This window comes from Balaenoptera acutorostrata, chromosome 3, assembly GCF_949987535.1.
Source record: "Balaenoptera acutorostrata chromosome 3, mBalAcu1.1, whole genome shotgun sequence".
Classification (NCBI taxonomy): domain Eukaryota; kingdom Metazoa; phylum Chordata; class Mammalia; order Artiodactyla; family Balaenopteridae; genus Balaenoptera; species Balaenoptera acutorostrata.
Genome location: NC_080066.1, coordinates 114,658,211 through 114,672,796, shown reverse-complemented (window position 1 = coordinate 114,672,796; position 14,586 = coordinate 114,658,211). Strand labels below are relative to the sequence as shown.

The following is a 14,586-nucleotide window of genomic DNA, read 5'->3' as shown; positions in this document are numbered from 1 at the left end:
CTAGAGAAAGCCATCGCACAGAAACGAAGACCCAACACAGCCAAAAATAAATAAATAAATAAAGATATTAAAAAAAAAAAAAAAAGTACCTCTAATGTGTTTAACTATATATTATCTTCAAAATAGATCAGGCTGAGTTACAAAATGTGAGTTCTGCCAATAAAAGAGTGTTGCTTGCTGTAGAACGTAACTTTGTATCTAATACCATGCATCTCTGCAACTCTAGTTGTTATGGATTCAGAGATTAGGCACTCTTTGACTAAATAGGGAAAAAAAAATAGGCTACCTACTCTTGCCAGTGACATTTCCCTGTGTTGGTTAGAGACACCAAAGAGTTTCACTCCCAGAATCATCCAGCAATGGAAACATAGTGCGAAAAATCAAGATAAGCTATGGTTTTATACATCATATAGACCATGATAGGGCTGACCATTAGCTGTCCTTTGACCTAATATATGTTATATCATCTCAATCATTTTTTCAGTCACCTAGTTACAGTGGCAGACTACTAAAAAAAATTCCTCATCCTGGGCCCACTCACACATCTGATAATGTGCAAATTTAAGTGCCTCAAGGAGATTAGAAGAACTATCTTTTATTCGATTACATTACAAATTTAGTAACCACAACCGATCTTCAAAAAAATAACTCACTTTTGTTTCTGTCTTTCACAAACACTTTTGAAGAAATGTTGCCCTTCTGTTAACAAAAAAAGGACTACTGGAGAATCCACAGTAGAAGAAAGAGCTCTCCTTAGGTACTGCATTTCAGTACTGTTTATATAGTTTAGCAGGAAAGGAAGTGGATACTGGCTTTTAGGAAGAATTCTGCAAGGAAGAGGTGGAATTGGTAATGCATTTACTACTCATTTGCTTGCATCAAGAACCCCATTCCATTTCAATCTGCCAACATCCTAATTAAGATGATCTAAATCTTAGGTGATCTATTATTCTAGATCTAAGATAGCCCAATCTACATTAGACAAGATGTTAAACTGTGTGCTTACACTGAGATGATAAGCCCACTAAGCAGAAGAGCCTGTCTTCCCTCATGTCTGACCCGGCACTGGGCAGAGCTCTCTGTCAGCACTCAATAAATAATGGCCAGGCCTTTGCCTGTTGTCTTTGTTTCTACTACTTTAGGCCCAGTTTAACCTTATGATATCATTTCTGGTTCCTCTGACAACATATACCTGTGCTCCTTTTTCTGCATGAGGAAAAGAGAAAAGTATCTTAAGTAATTCTTTATGTATGTCAGTGCCAAGTGTATGTGGGACTAACCATATATAAATGCAATTCCCATTCAATATCTTAAAGCTGTTTCTGAAGATCCTATATTAAACAACATGCAACTACAAAAGCATTTGAGCCAGAAAAGAAAAGAATGCAGAGACAATGCTTTGTCTCACCAATGCTTTGGAAGAATCAGGATCAAATTCCGTTCCAGGATAATAATATCCAGCTGCACCATTACCCAAGAGATACTATATAATACAGAGAAAATTATCATATAAAGTCCTCCCTAAATCAGCCTCTTTCTCTCCCTTCAGTTAAAGAAAGTTACCCTAGTATTAGCAAAAGTTAACCTAGTATTAGCATAAATACTAGGTTAAGACTTGGGTGTCTGGTAAACAAACAGAAAATATGTGTTAGTATTAGACTTGCCCACTCTTGACATTCAATTGAAAGGCTAGGTGGTCAGTGACATACCCAAGTTAGAGTACCCACAAACGTCCCTTCTCAGCCAATATCTGAAACTGTCATTCGCAAGGCTGAGCAAACATATTTAAGAGATGTCCTTAGGCTTGTTCTTGTGTTATTGTTGAATAGATAACATTGATGACCTTCACAGTCTGATATCCATTTCCAAAGGGATGACAACTTCAATCTAAGAACCTCAATGAAGCCAGATAGGGCTTCCCTGGTGGCGCAGTGGTTGAGAATCTGCCTGCCAATGCAGGGGACACGGGTTCGAGCCCTGGTCTGGGAAGATCCCACATGCCGCGGAGCAACTAGGCCTGTGAGCCACAACTACTGAGCCTGCGCGTCTGAAGCCTGTGCCCCGCAACAAGAGAGGCCGCGACAGTGAAAGGCCCGCGCACCGCGATGAAGAGTGGCGCCCGCTTGCCACAACTAGAAAAAGCCCTCGCACAGAAACGAAGACCCAACACAGCAAAAAATAAATAAATAAATAAATAAATTTATAAAAAAAAGAAGCCGGATAAAATAAGCACAACCCTAGAGTTCAAAGCAGCTAAATCCTCTATCTCCTTTCACTAAGGAAGTGAAGATCTTGGTTGGAACCCAGGCTAAGTCACCCTTCTAGTAGCTATAAAGTTCTCTGAATTTACAATAAAGTCTTCAAATATTCTTTGTTTTGGAAATGTATATATTTCCTTAAGGAGGACAAAAGAACCATTGTTGTGTGCTTTCTATGATGCAAAGTTTGAGATGTCATGTAGGGAAATCCTGGCCTTGATTCTAGGACATCTGTAATGATGGCAAGCTCTATAGGTAAAAAGTAAAAACAGAGGATAAGAACATTTTAAAGGAGGCAATGTGCAAAATTTAAGAATGCTTTTTTCCTTTCAGGATTTTTGTTTTTTGCCTTGAGAGGTCATAAAAAGAATGCACCCTTTGTTAGGAGTTAGATATTCACTGTGTTTTGAAATCCCTCCAGCTATACACCATTCAGAAGTTTAACATACTGAAAAAACCTAGTTTAAGGTGATAAACTTTCACCAATCTATCTTAAAATAAAATATATAATTACAAGCATACTTTCAATTCTTGGATATGCATGCTGAAGCTCTATATCTAGAATTGGTGAATTTTGTTTTCTATTTCCATGTATAAAAGATCTCACAGTCCTGGGAAAACACTTTTTTAAAAACGAAATACAACAAATAAGGTATGCTGCCGAGTCCTGGGGGAGAAGTTTCCCAGAGTCTTTGAATTCCCTCCTATCCTCCTTTTTTACAAGATTTCTAAGACCAAGTCCTTTTCTGCAGTCTCTCAAACAAGGTAAAAAAGAAAAATACCCCCTAGATATATTCCTTAGATTTTCTATTTTGCTTCTCAAGTTCCCAGTAGCTTCTGAAGTAAACCTAAGATGAATTCTGGAGTTATTTTTTTATTATGTTTTAATTTTAGTTCCTCTTTTAGGACTAAGATGAAATAGATGATCATAACTGCTGTGCTAGGAGATGCATATCATGGCAGTTTGTACATGACCTGAGCAAGGTCACGTCACAGAAAGAGGGCCGACATGATAGATAAAAAGTTGAATCCAGCTTTTAGTCCTGGCAAACTCCAGCATTTAAGCTTGCTCTATTTGGTGCAATATGGAAAGAAAAATTTCTGTTTAAACAGGACAGATTAGATATATTCTGTTTAGGGACCTCACTCGGCTTGGATAGTGTCAGTTAGAGACATACGAGGAATTACTGCTCACATCACTGATCATTAAGGGTCATTTTTTGCCACATCGTGAGCCTTGGGTAGATTGCGGCAAGCTGGCCTAATCATGGTCCAGAAGATCCCAGGTCTGTTCTCTGTGCCCATCAACTTCACCCAGGCAGAAATCCTTCCCTCCACCCTCCATTTAAAACATCAACTCCCCTGAAAGTCTCTCCTTGATACTCCCACTTGGGGGTAGTTATTTCCTTCTCCTTGTACTCATAGAACTTTATACCTACCTCTACTAGAGTATTTGTCAGATTCTATTAGAATTATTTGTCTGTTGTCTCCACCACTGGAGTATGAAGTCTTGCACGTTTACCCTCATCTCAGACTTACTATGTGCCAGGCACTCCTTAACCTGCATCACAGTTCCTTGAGGTGGATGTTAGCATTGCCTCCGTCATACAAATGAGGGAGCTGAGGCACAGAGAAGTTAAGTCATTGCTAGTAAGTGTCAGGAGTTGAGCTCAGACAGTCTGACTTCATAGTCTGAGCCCCTCCTGTTATTCCTCCTGCTTGCCCAAGGGACTAAGGAAGGCAGTTCATAAACATTAAGCAAATCGAAGGAATGACCATTCTGATTTCTCCTCAGTTTCCTAAGCTTAAGTTTAGAAATATATTTTCTTTGTCTTAAATTGATTTTACCTTCACCCTTGACTATGGATGAGTTCATCAGTCCTAAGAAAATTCAACCCAAACTGGGGAAGAGAGAAGTAGCTGGGAGGCGAAGGCCTGGGGTGTGGCCAGCTCTGCCACGTCAAAGTCTTAGACTCTGACACCTCCCTCAGGTTCTACATCTGTAGACGCCCACAGAAGCCTCTCCTCGTAGCTGCTTTTAGAAGCACCACACTGTGCGCATAGTGTGACATGAAATGCTTTGGATAGTAATACTATTAACTAGAAAAACTACTTCTGCTATTCTTTGTAAACTGATGTGACTCAAGAAAGACATTTTCACTTTGGAGATGATTCAAATAGAGAGGGTTTTTGTTGCTGTTGTTGTTTTGTTTTGTTTAGAACTGAGACACCCAAATCATTAAGAATCAGATGTATCTATTTTTCCTCCTAATATCTAAATTCACATCTCAAGTCCCTTCAGATCAATGGTGTATATTCTACCTTTTAAATCACTTTGTAATTCTTGCATTTTACATATATTCTTTATTTTTCTGGTTAAAATAATTCTTACTCATTGTAGAGACTTAGAAGATTCAAAGATATTTTAAAGTATGTAATTGCATCTTATAGGTCTCTTCCAATGTTTAAAAATTCTCTTCTAAAACATTATTTTTAATGGTTATGTAACCTTTCATTAGGATAAGATGTAGCATAATTTAATTAAACAGCCCCTGTTTTAAACATTTTGGTTGATACCAATTGTTTGGTATTATAAGTAACAACAAGACAGACATTCTTTCACGTTGTGTGAGGATCCCCGTTATGTGAGGATCATATAGAACTGTAGGAAAAGGGCCTTCTTAGAGCCTATGACAGTGGTTTTCTGGGAGCTTGTGGAATGCAGATTCTCGGGCCCTTCCCAGGAGACTCTGATTCATTTGAGGCGGGGCCTGGGGAAGGTGGTCCTCTTTTTGAGAAATGTTGACATTGCCTCTCATTTAATAATACTTTCTCCCCACTTGGTTCAGTTATCCTCTTTACTTCATCTCAGTATCTCCCAACAAAATGAGCTCATTTAGAAGCGTCCAGTTCAAATTGGCCCTGGTGAATAGAGCCACTCGTTTTCAACACAGGTCTTTTATTAATGCAGGTGATTGCACCATCTCTGCAGCTCCACTTTGGTGCCTCCCCACCCTCACCCAGACTCACCCCACTCACCCACCCATGCTCCACACCAAAGCCAAGGACAGGTTTTTAGGCTGCAAATCAATGATGTCGTTTCCCTGCTTACTCCCAAACCCTCCCCTTTGTGCCCACAGCCACTCAGCTTCCCTTGCACACTCCTCACCTCCCCTCTAGCTGCACAGCCTGCTCACAGAATGCCACTTCCTCGAAGAAGCGCTCCCTGATGCCCTGATCTAAATTGCTTCTCCCAGTCCAACCTCTGGTTGCTTCCTTTTCTTTTCTTTCACAGCCCATCATGGTTTATAAAGGCATGGTTGTTAAATTTGAGTCTGTCACCGCACTTCACCACAAGCGCCATGAGACAGGTACTGAGGCTGATTGTTCACCACCATGCCCCGCCTTGAGCAGTGCCAGTAACGGGCAGTGCTCTAGGTGGTGCTGGAAATGGGCTCGGGGGCCAAGGGCTCAGATTCAAATCCTAGCTCTGCTACCTACTACCTGTGTGACCTTAAGCCAGTTACTTAACTTCTCTGTGCCTCCATTTTTCCCATTGGAAATTAGAATAGGACTGCCTTATTTATAAGGTTTATATAGTTTGTTGTGAGAATTAAATGAGAGAATACACAGAAGTAGTGTAGAACAGTGTCTGGCATGTAGAATGCATCCAATACAGGATAGCTTTTAAAAAGTAAGCACTCAGTTTATTTTTGTTAGATAAATAAAACACAACAAAGTTTTTAGTTGTGTCCTTTCTCATCATCACTGCCCCCTACCCCAGCCAAAGTATTAGCCCAATCAACTTCTTGCTGCAGTCTGCTCCTTGAAAGGGCTCCACTTCTGCCCTGAGAAGTCTGCTGAAGACACTCTCCATTCCCTATGATTAGTTCCAGCTTTGATCCTTTCATCACGTCACTTCCTAAAATATGTGCTCATGTGCCAAGCCACCTCTCTTCCTTCCTTCAAGTATTTCCTGAAATGTGACCTCCTCCATGGAACCTTCTTTAAAGGGAACTGAGCTCATCGTTCCATCGTCTGTTTCCAACAAATAAGTTCAAGGTTGTTGTTCGAGATTCCAAAGCTATAAACCACCTAAGTTTTTCACTGGCTGCATGGCCTCACCACTGCAGGGCAGATTGGGTTTCTCCTTGCCTGCACTTGAGAATGTGAGGCTCAGAGGACAGAGGGTTTGTTTAACTTGCTCTGTATACATTTAGCCCAATGCCAATCCACATGGGGACTGAATAAATGCGACTTGATGATGATTTAATTACTTTGTCCATGCCAGGAAGAGAGGCCATGAACTCTTAAATCTGTTCCCCCCATGTTACAGTATGTTTCCATGCTTAGTCTATTATGAGACTGGTTTTCTGCATTAACTTTCACAAAAGAACAAATACAAAAGAAAAGAGAGATTGCAAGAAAATATCAGATTAATAAAATTATCTTCTACTTCATGAGTCCATTATCTTCTACTTCATGAGTCCAAAGATACCTTTAGAACAGTGGTGCACTGTATCAGAAGGTGTCTCATTTAAAATTTAACTGCATATGCTTTACGGATTATTTTGTAAATCTAAAGTAGATAACCAAAACATGTCAATATTCATTCTTAAAGTACTTGTATTCGGTGCATGCACCATTATGGTGAACTTACACTCAGAGCAAAAAGATTTGTAGCAAAGCATATGACCTTCTTCCCACTACAATGACCATCCCCTAATTAGGCAATGCATCTGATAGTCATTAACAGGAATGAGATAATGAATCACTTTCTCTCTTCTTTGTTAATTTGCTGTAACCAAGCGGCTAATGGATGTCAGAGCTGAGTGATTGCACTGATTATAGTGATTTATAGTTGCAACAAAACAATTTAAAACCATTCTGATTATTCATGTTAAAGATGCTTTATGTTTTGTTTACTAAATGTTTTATGTCCCCCTTTCTCCTACCCCTAAAGTACTTTCCCCCTCCTACTCTGCCACTTTTCACAAAAAGACCCCTTCCTGGAAAACTTGAAAGTTGTAGGCTTTTTTATTGTTTTAAACTTAACCATTTCATTTTGTTTATACATACCTATACAGAGAGAGATATATAAAGTTTACCCAGTAAAAACAAAAAGCCTTAGGGGTAGAAAGAAAACTTCAGTGGTGCCTAGTTCAAAAGAAGACAGAAATAAGAGGAAATAAGACAAACTTCAAGCCACTTACCTTGGGGCTTCCCGTCCCTTCCTCACCCTCCACAGACACATCAGTAGCCAGAATCTCAGCTTTGATGGTTTCCAGAGCCCTGAGAATCCAGCTGTGTTGCCGTTTGATTTGCCTCTGCAGCTCCTTCCATTGACTTGCTATCATCCGCAGCATGTCCTTTAGTCCTTCTCCAAAAGGAGGGGAAAGCACAAGTTACGAACTCAACTGCATTTTTACCCATTATTGTTTTTCATTTAGCAAATTAGATGGATATTTCAAACAATAAACATAATTTTAAGCAACCATTACCATCACCTGCCACTCAGAACAGAGGTCGGGGATTTTTGACTTGACAGAAGGCATAAGGACACAAAAATGGGATAACCACATAGACGCATGGTTTGGAATCGACTTAGATTTAATATATTGACTAAAAAAATGTATATGGAACAAAAAATCACAATACATAAAAATTATTAACACTGTAGCTTCACATTCCAAATAAAAGGCCCTGTGTGTATCTGTGTGGAGACTTTATAATGATCAGAAAATGTATGGAAATAGGTAAAGTTAATTCAACCCGAACTATAGTAAATGGGCCAGATTTAAGACAGCAGTCTTTAGTATTAGCACATCAGATTAATGCTGCTCTTTTCTTATTTAGCTGTGGTAAGCTCAAAACAAGTGCCAAACTGTAATTCATCCTGTCTTATGGTCTTTTACTACCAGGATAAGTATAACCAAATGACAAAACTATTTTTTATTTATAATCTGTTCCTCATAAATACATTAATACTGGAGTAAGAATTGGTCTAAGGCCAAAACTCTGCTAATGCAATGACCAGCAAAGAATATGCAAAACGTTCATGTGTGTGAATTGGCAGGGAAACAATCCGGTATCTCTAGACTGCCTGCCTTATATCTGTAATGATATCTGTAAGTACCTGAATGCATATGCATTATAACTATATGCACAATTCTCATTCATTATCTTAATGTTATTCCCAGAGCACCTACATCAAAAAGCATGTCAGTGAAGTTTTCAGGAATGTGATTTCAATTGAAACTCAGGCGAACAGCAAGCCCCAAATGAACAGACCATTTGGAGGCAGTATTTCATCTTACAAGTATCACAGCATTGTATGCAGTATATGAAACATTTATAAATCTTGAAGGTCAATCTGATAATGTAAATATTAATAATACATAAGGAAGTGAATATATGCAGTAATTTACAGCAATGCCTCTTCATTCTTAATAGTCTGGAGACATAAAGACTTGCAATATTTCAGGAGGATTTACCTGCTTTGTGAGATGCAATAAGCTCGAGAAGTTGGTGTCCTTCCTCCTCCACAGCTTCCTTGAGAGCACAATGACTGTCTACATTCAGCTTAAAACTCTGCAAGGAAAAATACGAGCATCAAAGCCTGGCAAGGCAGTTAAAACATCCATACAAAATTACTTGCTACTTTTTATCAAGAGCCACACAGTCCAATTTACCCAATAGACAAACTAATTTGCAATACTAAAAGCTATTGATATTTGGGATCTGGGCTCAGAATGTTTCCATTAGATTAGCAGAGTGCATCTGTTTGGAAACAGCTGACAAATCTAGAAATTCATTAGGTTTTTACGAAAAGTCACATTCCGTAGGCTATATCAAGAGTAGCAGTGTTCTATAAAATATACTGAATTTCTACCAGCACATATGAGCTCATTTCGTCACTTTTTAGAAATGTTACTGATAGCACTATTTATGAAACCATAAAAAAATTGGCAACATAAATTATATTAGCCTTATATGCACATATATAAATCCATTAATATAGTGGGGTTTGCTTCAGCTGTTTCTCAGATATCACACAAACCACAGAATATTGAGGTGGATTCAGGTGCTGTAGTGAGGAGTCAAATGTTTTTCAAATGTTTGAATTTTAAGTTTATTCCTTACAATATGACATTGTGTTATAAATGAATACATCAAGTACATCAGGGGCATTTTCCACTCATGATAGTCATCCAAAAGACAAAAACTGTTATGGATGAATTCCAACTCAGAGGCATTTCTTTCAGGAAGCCTTCCCTAATGCCTTACACAGAATTAATTACTCCCCTCTCTCGGCTTCCTCTGCTCCTTATACCTGCTTCTATTGTAGAATTTATCATACTGAATTCTGCTTTATTCCTATACTTGCCTACCAAATTATAAGCAAGAAAGAACTACAATTGAAAGAATTGCCAGTTTCACATTTATTTCCAATTCATGTCACATACAAGGTGTTCAATAAATGTTTGCAGGAATAGTGGATATCTGCTGAACTGGATCAATAGGACTCTCTCAAGGGGAAGGTTTCCATTTAAATATTTCAAGAAACACAGACGGTTTTCCAAAGATTTTTCCATCTCTGGAATGTTATAAGGTGTTCCAAACACAGGAGGTCCAATGGAGAGTAATCATAGTGTCCAATCTGTTGAATCAATGGTTAGTCTCCAGGGTGAAAATCCATTCCTTGACTTGACTAATTTGAAAAAGTATGGATTTTGAAAGACTAGGTGCCACATTTTGGCTTCTCCATAATAGGGCTCCAAAGTATACAATATACTTTGCTCTCACTAAACACTCACTGAGCAATGGCTGCATGTACTGTACACTGAGCTTAGTATTAAGAATATTTGACAGAAATTCAAGATGATAGTCTCAGTTGGAGTGTAAGTTGGATGAAAGAGGTTAAACAACCATAAATTATGATATTAGATATGAATTTTTCCATTCTTTCACTCATTCATTCATTCGGAAACCATGTATTGTGCCTATTCTGTACACTGGACAGGGTAATAGCAATTTAAGGGGTTTAAGGCATGGCCCCTGCACATCAAAGGGCATCCTCAATCACCTTGGATGTTCATTGGTGAGTCTTTTTCTTAGTGGAAAAAAGGGGTCTTTTAAAGCTCAGAAGAAAAAGCACAACAGTCAAAATAAGCTGAAAATGAAGGAGATAGGGACAGGCAGATCAGAACTTGAAGTATAAAGATAAGAATTTTGACTAAAAAAAATGACTCCAAAATGATGAATCATTTCATCTTACTAGAAGCATAAGAAACAGTAAAGTTTCAGCATAATATGGCAGAAAGAGACTTACTGGTTTCCCCAAGGGTTGTTCACTATTTCTTGTACTGCCCTCTTTCAGCTACAGGTATTTGGTTGAATAAAATAAAGTATGGCAATGTATCAGAAGCCTGATGCTTCTGGTCAATCCAAACGATATAATAGCTATTAAAAATTAAATAATTATTATTTATAGCCAAAACACGACTGTTATTTACTTTTTGCCACTGCAGTGGAAATCATCAACTCTGAAGCAGTGCCATGCAGATTGAGGTACATGTTTGTGTTTCAGGGAGAAGGGACATGGAAAAGAAAAATACTTGAGATCAACCCGAGAATGCCAACATTTAGGAAGAAATCTATTCTAGAGATTTCCTCATAACTGTAAAATTAGCCTAGTGTTCTCTTTGATTCTCTGTTTACTTACAACAGACTAGTGCTGAATGGCTGGTAATCATGAGCTTCTGAAGACGTGCATCAGGCCTATGTCTCAGCAAAAGAGAGCCTTAGGACCTGTGGGTAGGTTGGATAACTTGACATAATTGAAGCCAATAGCATAGAATAGATGCAGCTGGATCTGGGTCTGCCTCAAGATGATGTGGAAGCATTTGATTAGGACATTGGAAAAGATGAAGTATTCATTATTACAAAAAAGATAAGCTTTATGCTATAGGAAAGAACCATTTAATATAACTATTACCCAAATGGTACAATATTGCTTAATTTTCAGGTGCATCCATTAACCATTGATAATATCAAGTAAAGAATTCACAACGGGCCTCTGAGGAGGCAGGCAAGCAGGCACATTAACAAAATTGTCAATGAAATTTCTGGCTGCTAAAGGATTCTGTAATAAACTCTCCCCATTCTGCCCCCACTTCTTCCCTAGGGAAGGAAGCTTAGGTGAAAGAGTTTTTTCTTTTCTTTTCTTTTCTTTTTGAACTTGACACCTGGACACATTTCCATTCTTGTGCTACTAACATGTGTCCTCAGCAATGCCTTATGGTATACAGTCCCTCTGCAACATCCATAGCACTCCCTGAAAATGCAGGGCATTCTCTGGAGATTTAATTTATGGCAACAACATGGCCATAGACAGGTACCACAGATCTACATCACTGATGATTATGTGAAATTCCATAAATATGAGTAATCTGGGACCTGTGAGATACCCCATCTTTTTTTAGTGTCTTTACAGCAGCATGAAACTGAACATCTAGAGGAGAATAACTAAGGAAATGAAAAATACAGTGGCTGAGACAAAGGACTAGATTATCAAAAAGATGATACTTCACAGGTTGACCAATGGGTATTCCTAGCCTCACCAGCATGTACAGATATGGGTGCATTACTCCTTGTCAGGATCCAAATTCAGGTAAGCACACTGATTGTACTTTAATCATGATCACACCTTACTAAGTAGATAAAAAACTACACCTTATCCTATTCCATTCAAATTTCTGAAGATCCCAGTTTGATGGAAGTATGGAGATCATGTGGATATGAAATGAAACCAAGGAAATGTACACCTTGATGCACAAAACTATGACAAACATGAAGATAGTTACTCATGAGGGATCATAATAATTGATATGAATCTCCTGGTACAGGAAATAGTGGGAAAGACCATAATCACATTCAGAAGCTTAAAGATCCAAAATGTCTAGGTTTTAGCAGAATCACATCATGAACATAGACTTTCTGCCATCCCCATGGAATACTGTTAGTGTCTGCCAGGTCCATTGAGGTCCATGAATTTTATAATGTTTGTGAACAGAGAGGCCAAAAAGAGTTACGGTATCTTTCCCGACATAATTTATGCTTTTTAAAAAAGCATAAATTAATACAACAGATATTTATTGAGCAGTCTCTGCCAGGCCTATAGATACAAGAATTAACAATACCCAATTCCAGCACACACCGCTTATAGTCTGTTGGGTAAAAGAGATCAAAAGCAAGTAGCCTTATATGACCCAGCACAGAATAAATATGTAATTGGGGTTTGATGTATAACAGAGAGTGGCAGGGCCTTAAACTGAACAGTGATATGCATGCCCAATGAGATTTAATTTTTTTAAATGCAGGCCAAGTAAAAATAAGATTGTAGGCTATATTCTGTATGAGTGTGATAGTGCTAGATAGGTGCTGTGGGAGCTCAAGCTGGGAACCAGGTTCTGCAGAGGCTGGCAGGGAGCTTGTGAAGAAAGAATTGATTTGCATGTGGGGCTGGAGACATGCGTTAGTGCAGCAGGAAGAGAGGAGCCAGAAGCAGCTTGGTATGGCTGGGACAAGGTGGAAGCAGGGGATGTGGGAGCTGCAGCTACACATGGTATTTAACTCCAAGAGCCATTAAGAGTCATGGAAGAAGAGGTCAACAACATGGGAGGGTGACCGGTACAGTTCTGTGTTCTAGAAACATCTTTCTGGCTTTTATACAGAGTTGACTTTAGAAGGGCAGACAAGGAGGCCATTTAGGAGGCTGCTATGGTAATGGAGGCCAGATGTTTCTGTATGCTCATATTTTTTTTAATTAAAAAAAGGTATGTTTTTTCTTCTAAATGAATGGAAGAAGGAAAAATGGAGAAAATCTTCTGTCTTTTTAAGTTTTTCTCAGTGCGTGAGAACAGCATGTGCCAGATTTTAGTTCTTTGGCTGTTCTGATGATAAATACCAGAGGTTTATTAGTCAGGAGTCTCCAAATGTGAAAGACATATTGAACTGATGAACTTTTACTCCCACTGTCATTTTAAAGAGATGCTATATATGCTGATGAATAAGACACTTGATGACACTTTTTCTTCACACAAAAGATTTTTACTACCCTAAGAAAATGAAAGCTTGCTTTTTCACAAGGGCAGGAGGAGGAATGTGTGTTCAGTCAGAGAAGCAGAGGCTTGAAAAGTCACCTGCTATCTGCCTTAAGCCATCTCCACCCGGGCTCCATCTGAGCTGTGCCCAGCACCATCCTGCATTCCCAGAGGGGCTCTCGGTGGGGAAGAAAGCCATGACCCTCTGTGCACAGCCTGGCAGCTTCTCTCCTGCTCTTCCCAATGCCATCCATCGCGGATGGTCAGATGGTCCTCAAAATATAAAATATACCTTCCAAATGCCATACGTGCCAAAAATTGAAAGATTTTTATGAGTAAATATTTTTGTTTAAGAACCTCCGAAAAACTTGATAAGACATTATACAGCCATTAAAATGAAGACTATGAAATCCCATGAAAAATAGAACACATTATAAGCCAAGAAATGAAAGTTCAAATTGTATCTATGCTAAGCTGTAACTATGTAAATGGATAGTCCCAGCATGTAGAAGAAGACTATAGGGAAATGCAACAAAATGTTAACACCATTTGTGCAGGGTAAGACTGGAGTTAACATAGTCTGGTCTTATGGAATGAGTTCTCAGGGCTTTTGCTTTCTGACACATAAAATGAAAAGTTATACTATCTAACTTCCAAGTTGTAAGAATTAGAGATAATGATTGTAAAGCACTGAAGCAGTGCTTGGCAATGAGTGGGGCTAAAGAAAAATCATTATAGGCTTTTAAATTCATTTTCTCTGTTTTCCAAATGTTCTGTGTAGCAAGTGGTACTTCATGGCATTTTTAGGTGACAAGTGGCACTTCCTGTTGAGGCTGTCTGAACTCCTCAAGTACAGATACCAGGTTCTCTTTGCTTTTGGGCCACCACCCAGCACACGGGGCACCCAAACACAGATGCTGCTCTCTGGGAGTCCAGGGAGCAGGGGACTGAGAGACCAGTGATCTGAGCCTTCCTTTTGTGTGCCCTTGGACAAGTCATCTAACCCTTCTGGGCTTCTGTTTCCTTATCTACAATCCAGGCATTTGGACTCCATATTTTCCATTTCTTGGACGCTTTGATTTTATCTTTAAGCCACACAGTTAAGGACAGGTGGCTCAGGAGAATTTTTATTCTAAAGCAGAAAATTTTCAAAGAGGGAAGAATCCCAAAGGCCATCTAACTATTCATCTACCCTAGGGCAGCTCTGTCCCTCCACATCCCAG

General features: G+C 38.9%; 1 protein-coding gene across 8 annotated transcripts in view; it reads right to left on the bottom strand.

The window, feature by feature from the left end:
• AKAP6 (A-kinase anchoring protein 6) overlaps positions 1-14,586 on the bottom strand; it is a 583,878-nt gene that overhangs the window by 207,493 nt on the left and 361,799 nt on the right. For 7 of the 8 annotated variants that reach the window (XM_057542788.1, XM_007180694.3, XM_007180695.3 and 4 more), the window contains 2 exons: positions 8,753-8,849; positions 7,472-7,638 (listed from right to left, as the gene is read on the bottom strand). In XM_057542788.1, the coding sequence (XP_057398771.1) occupies positions 7,472-7,638; positions 8,753-8,849 (264 nt within the window). The remainder of the gene's footprint in view (positions 1-7,471; positions 7,639-8,752; positions 8,850-14,586) is intronic. The other variant, XM_007180696.3, reaches the window with a different exon arrangement.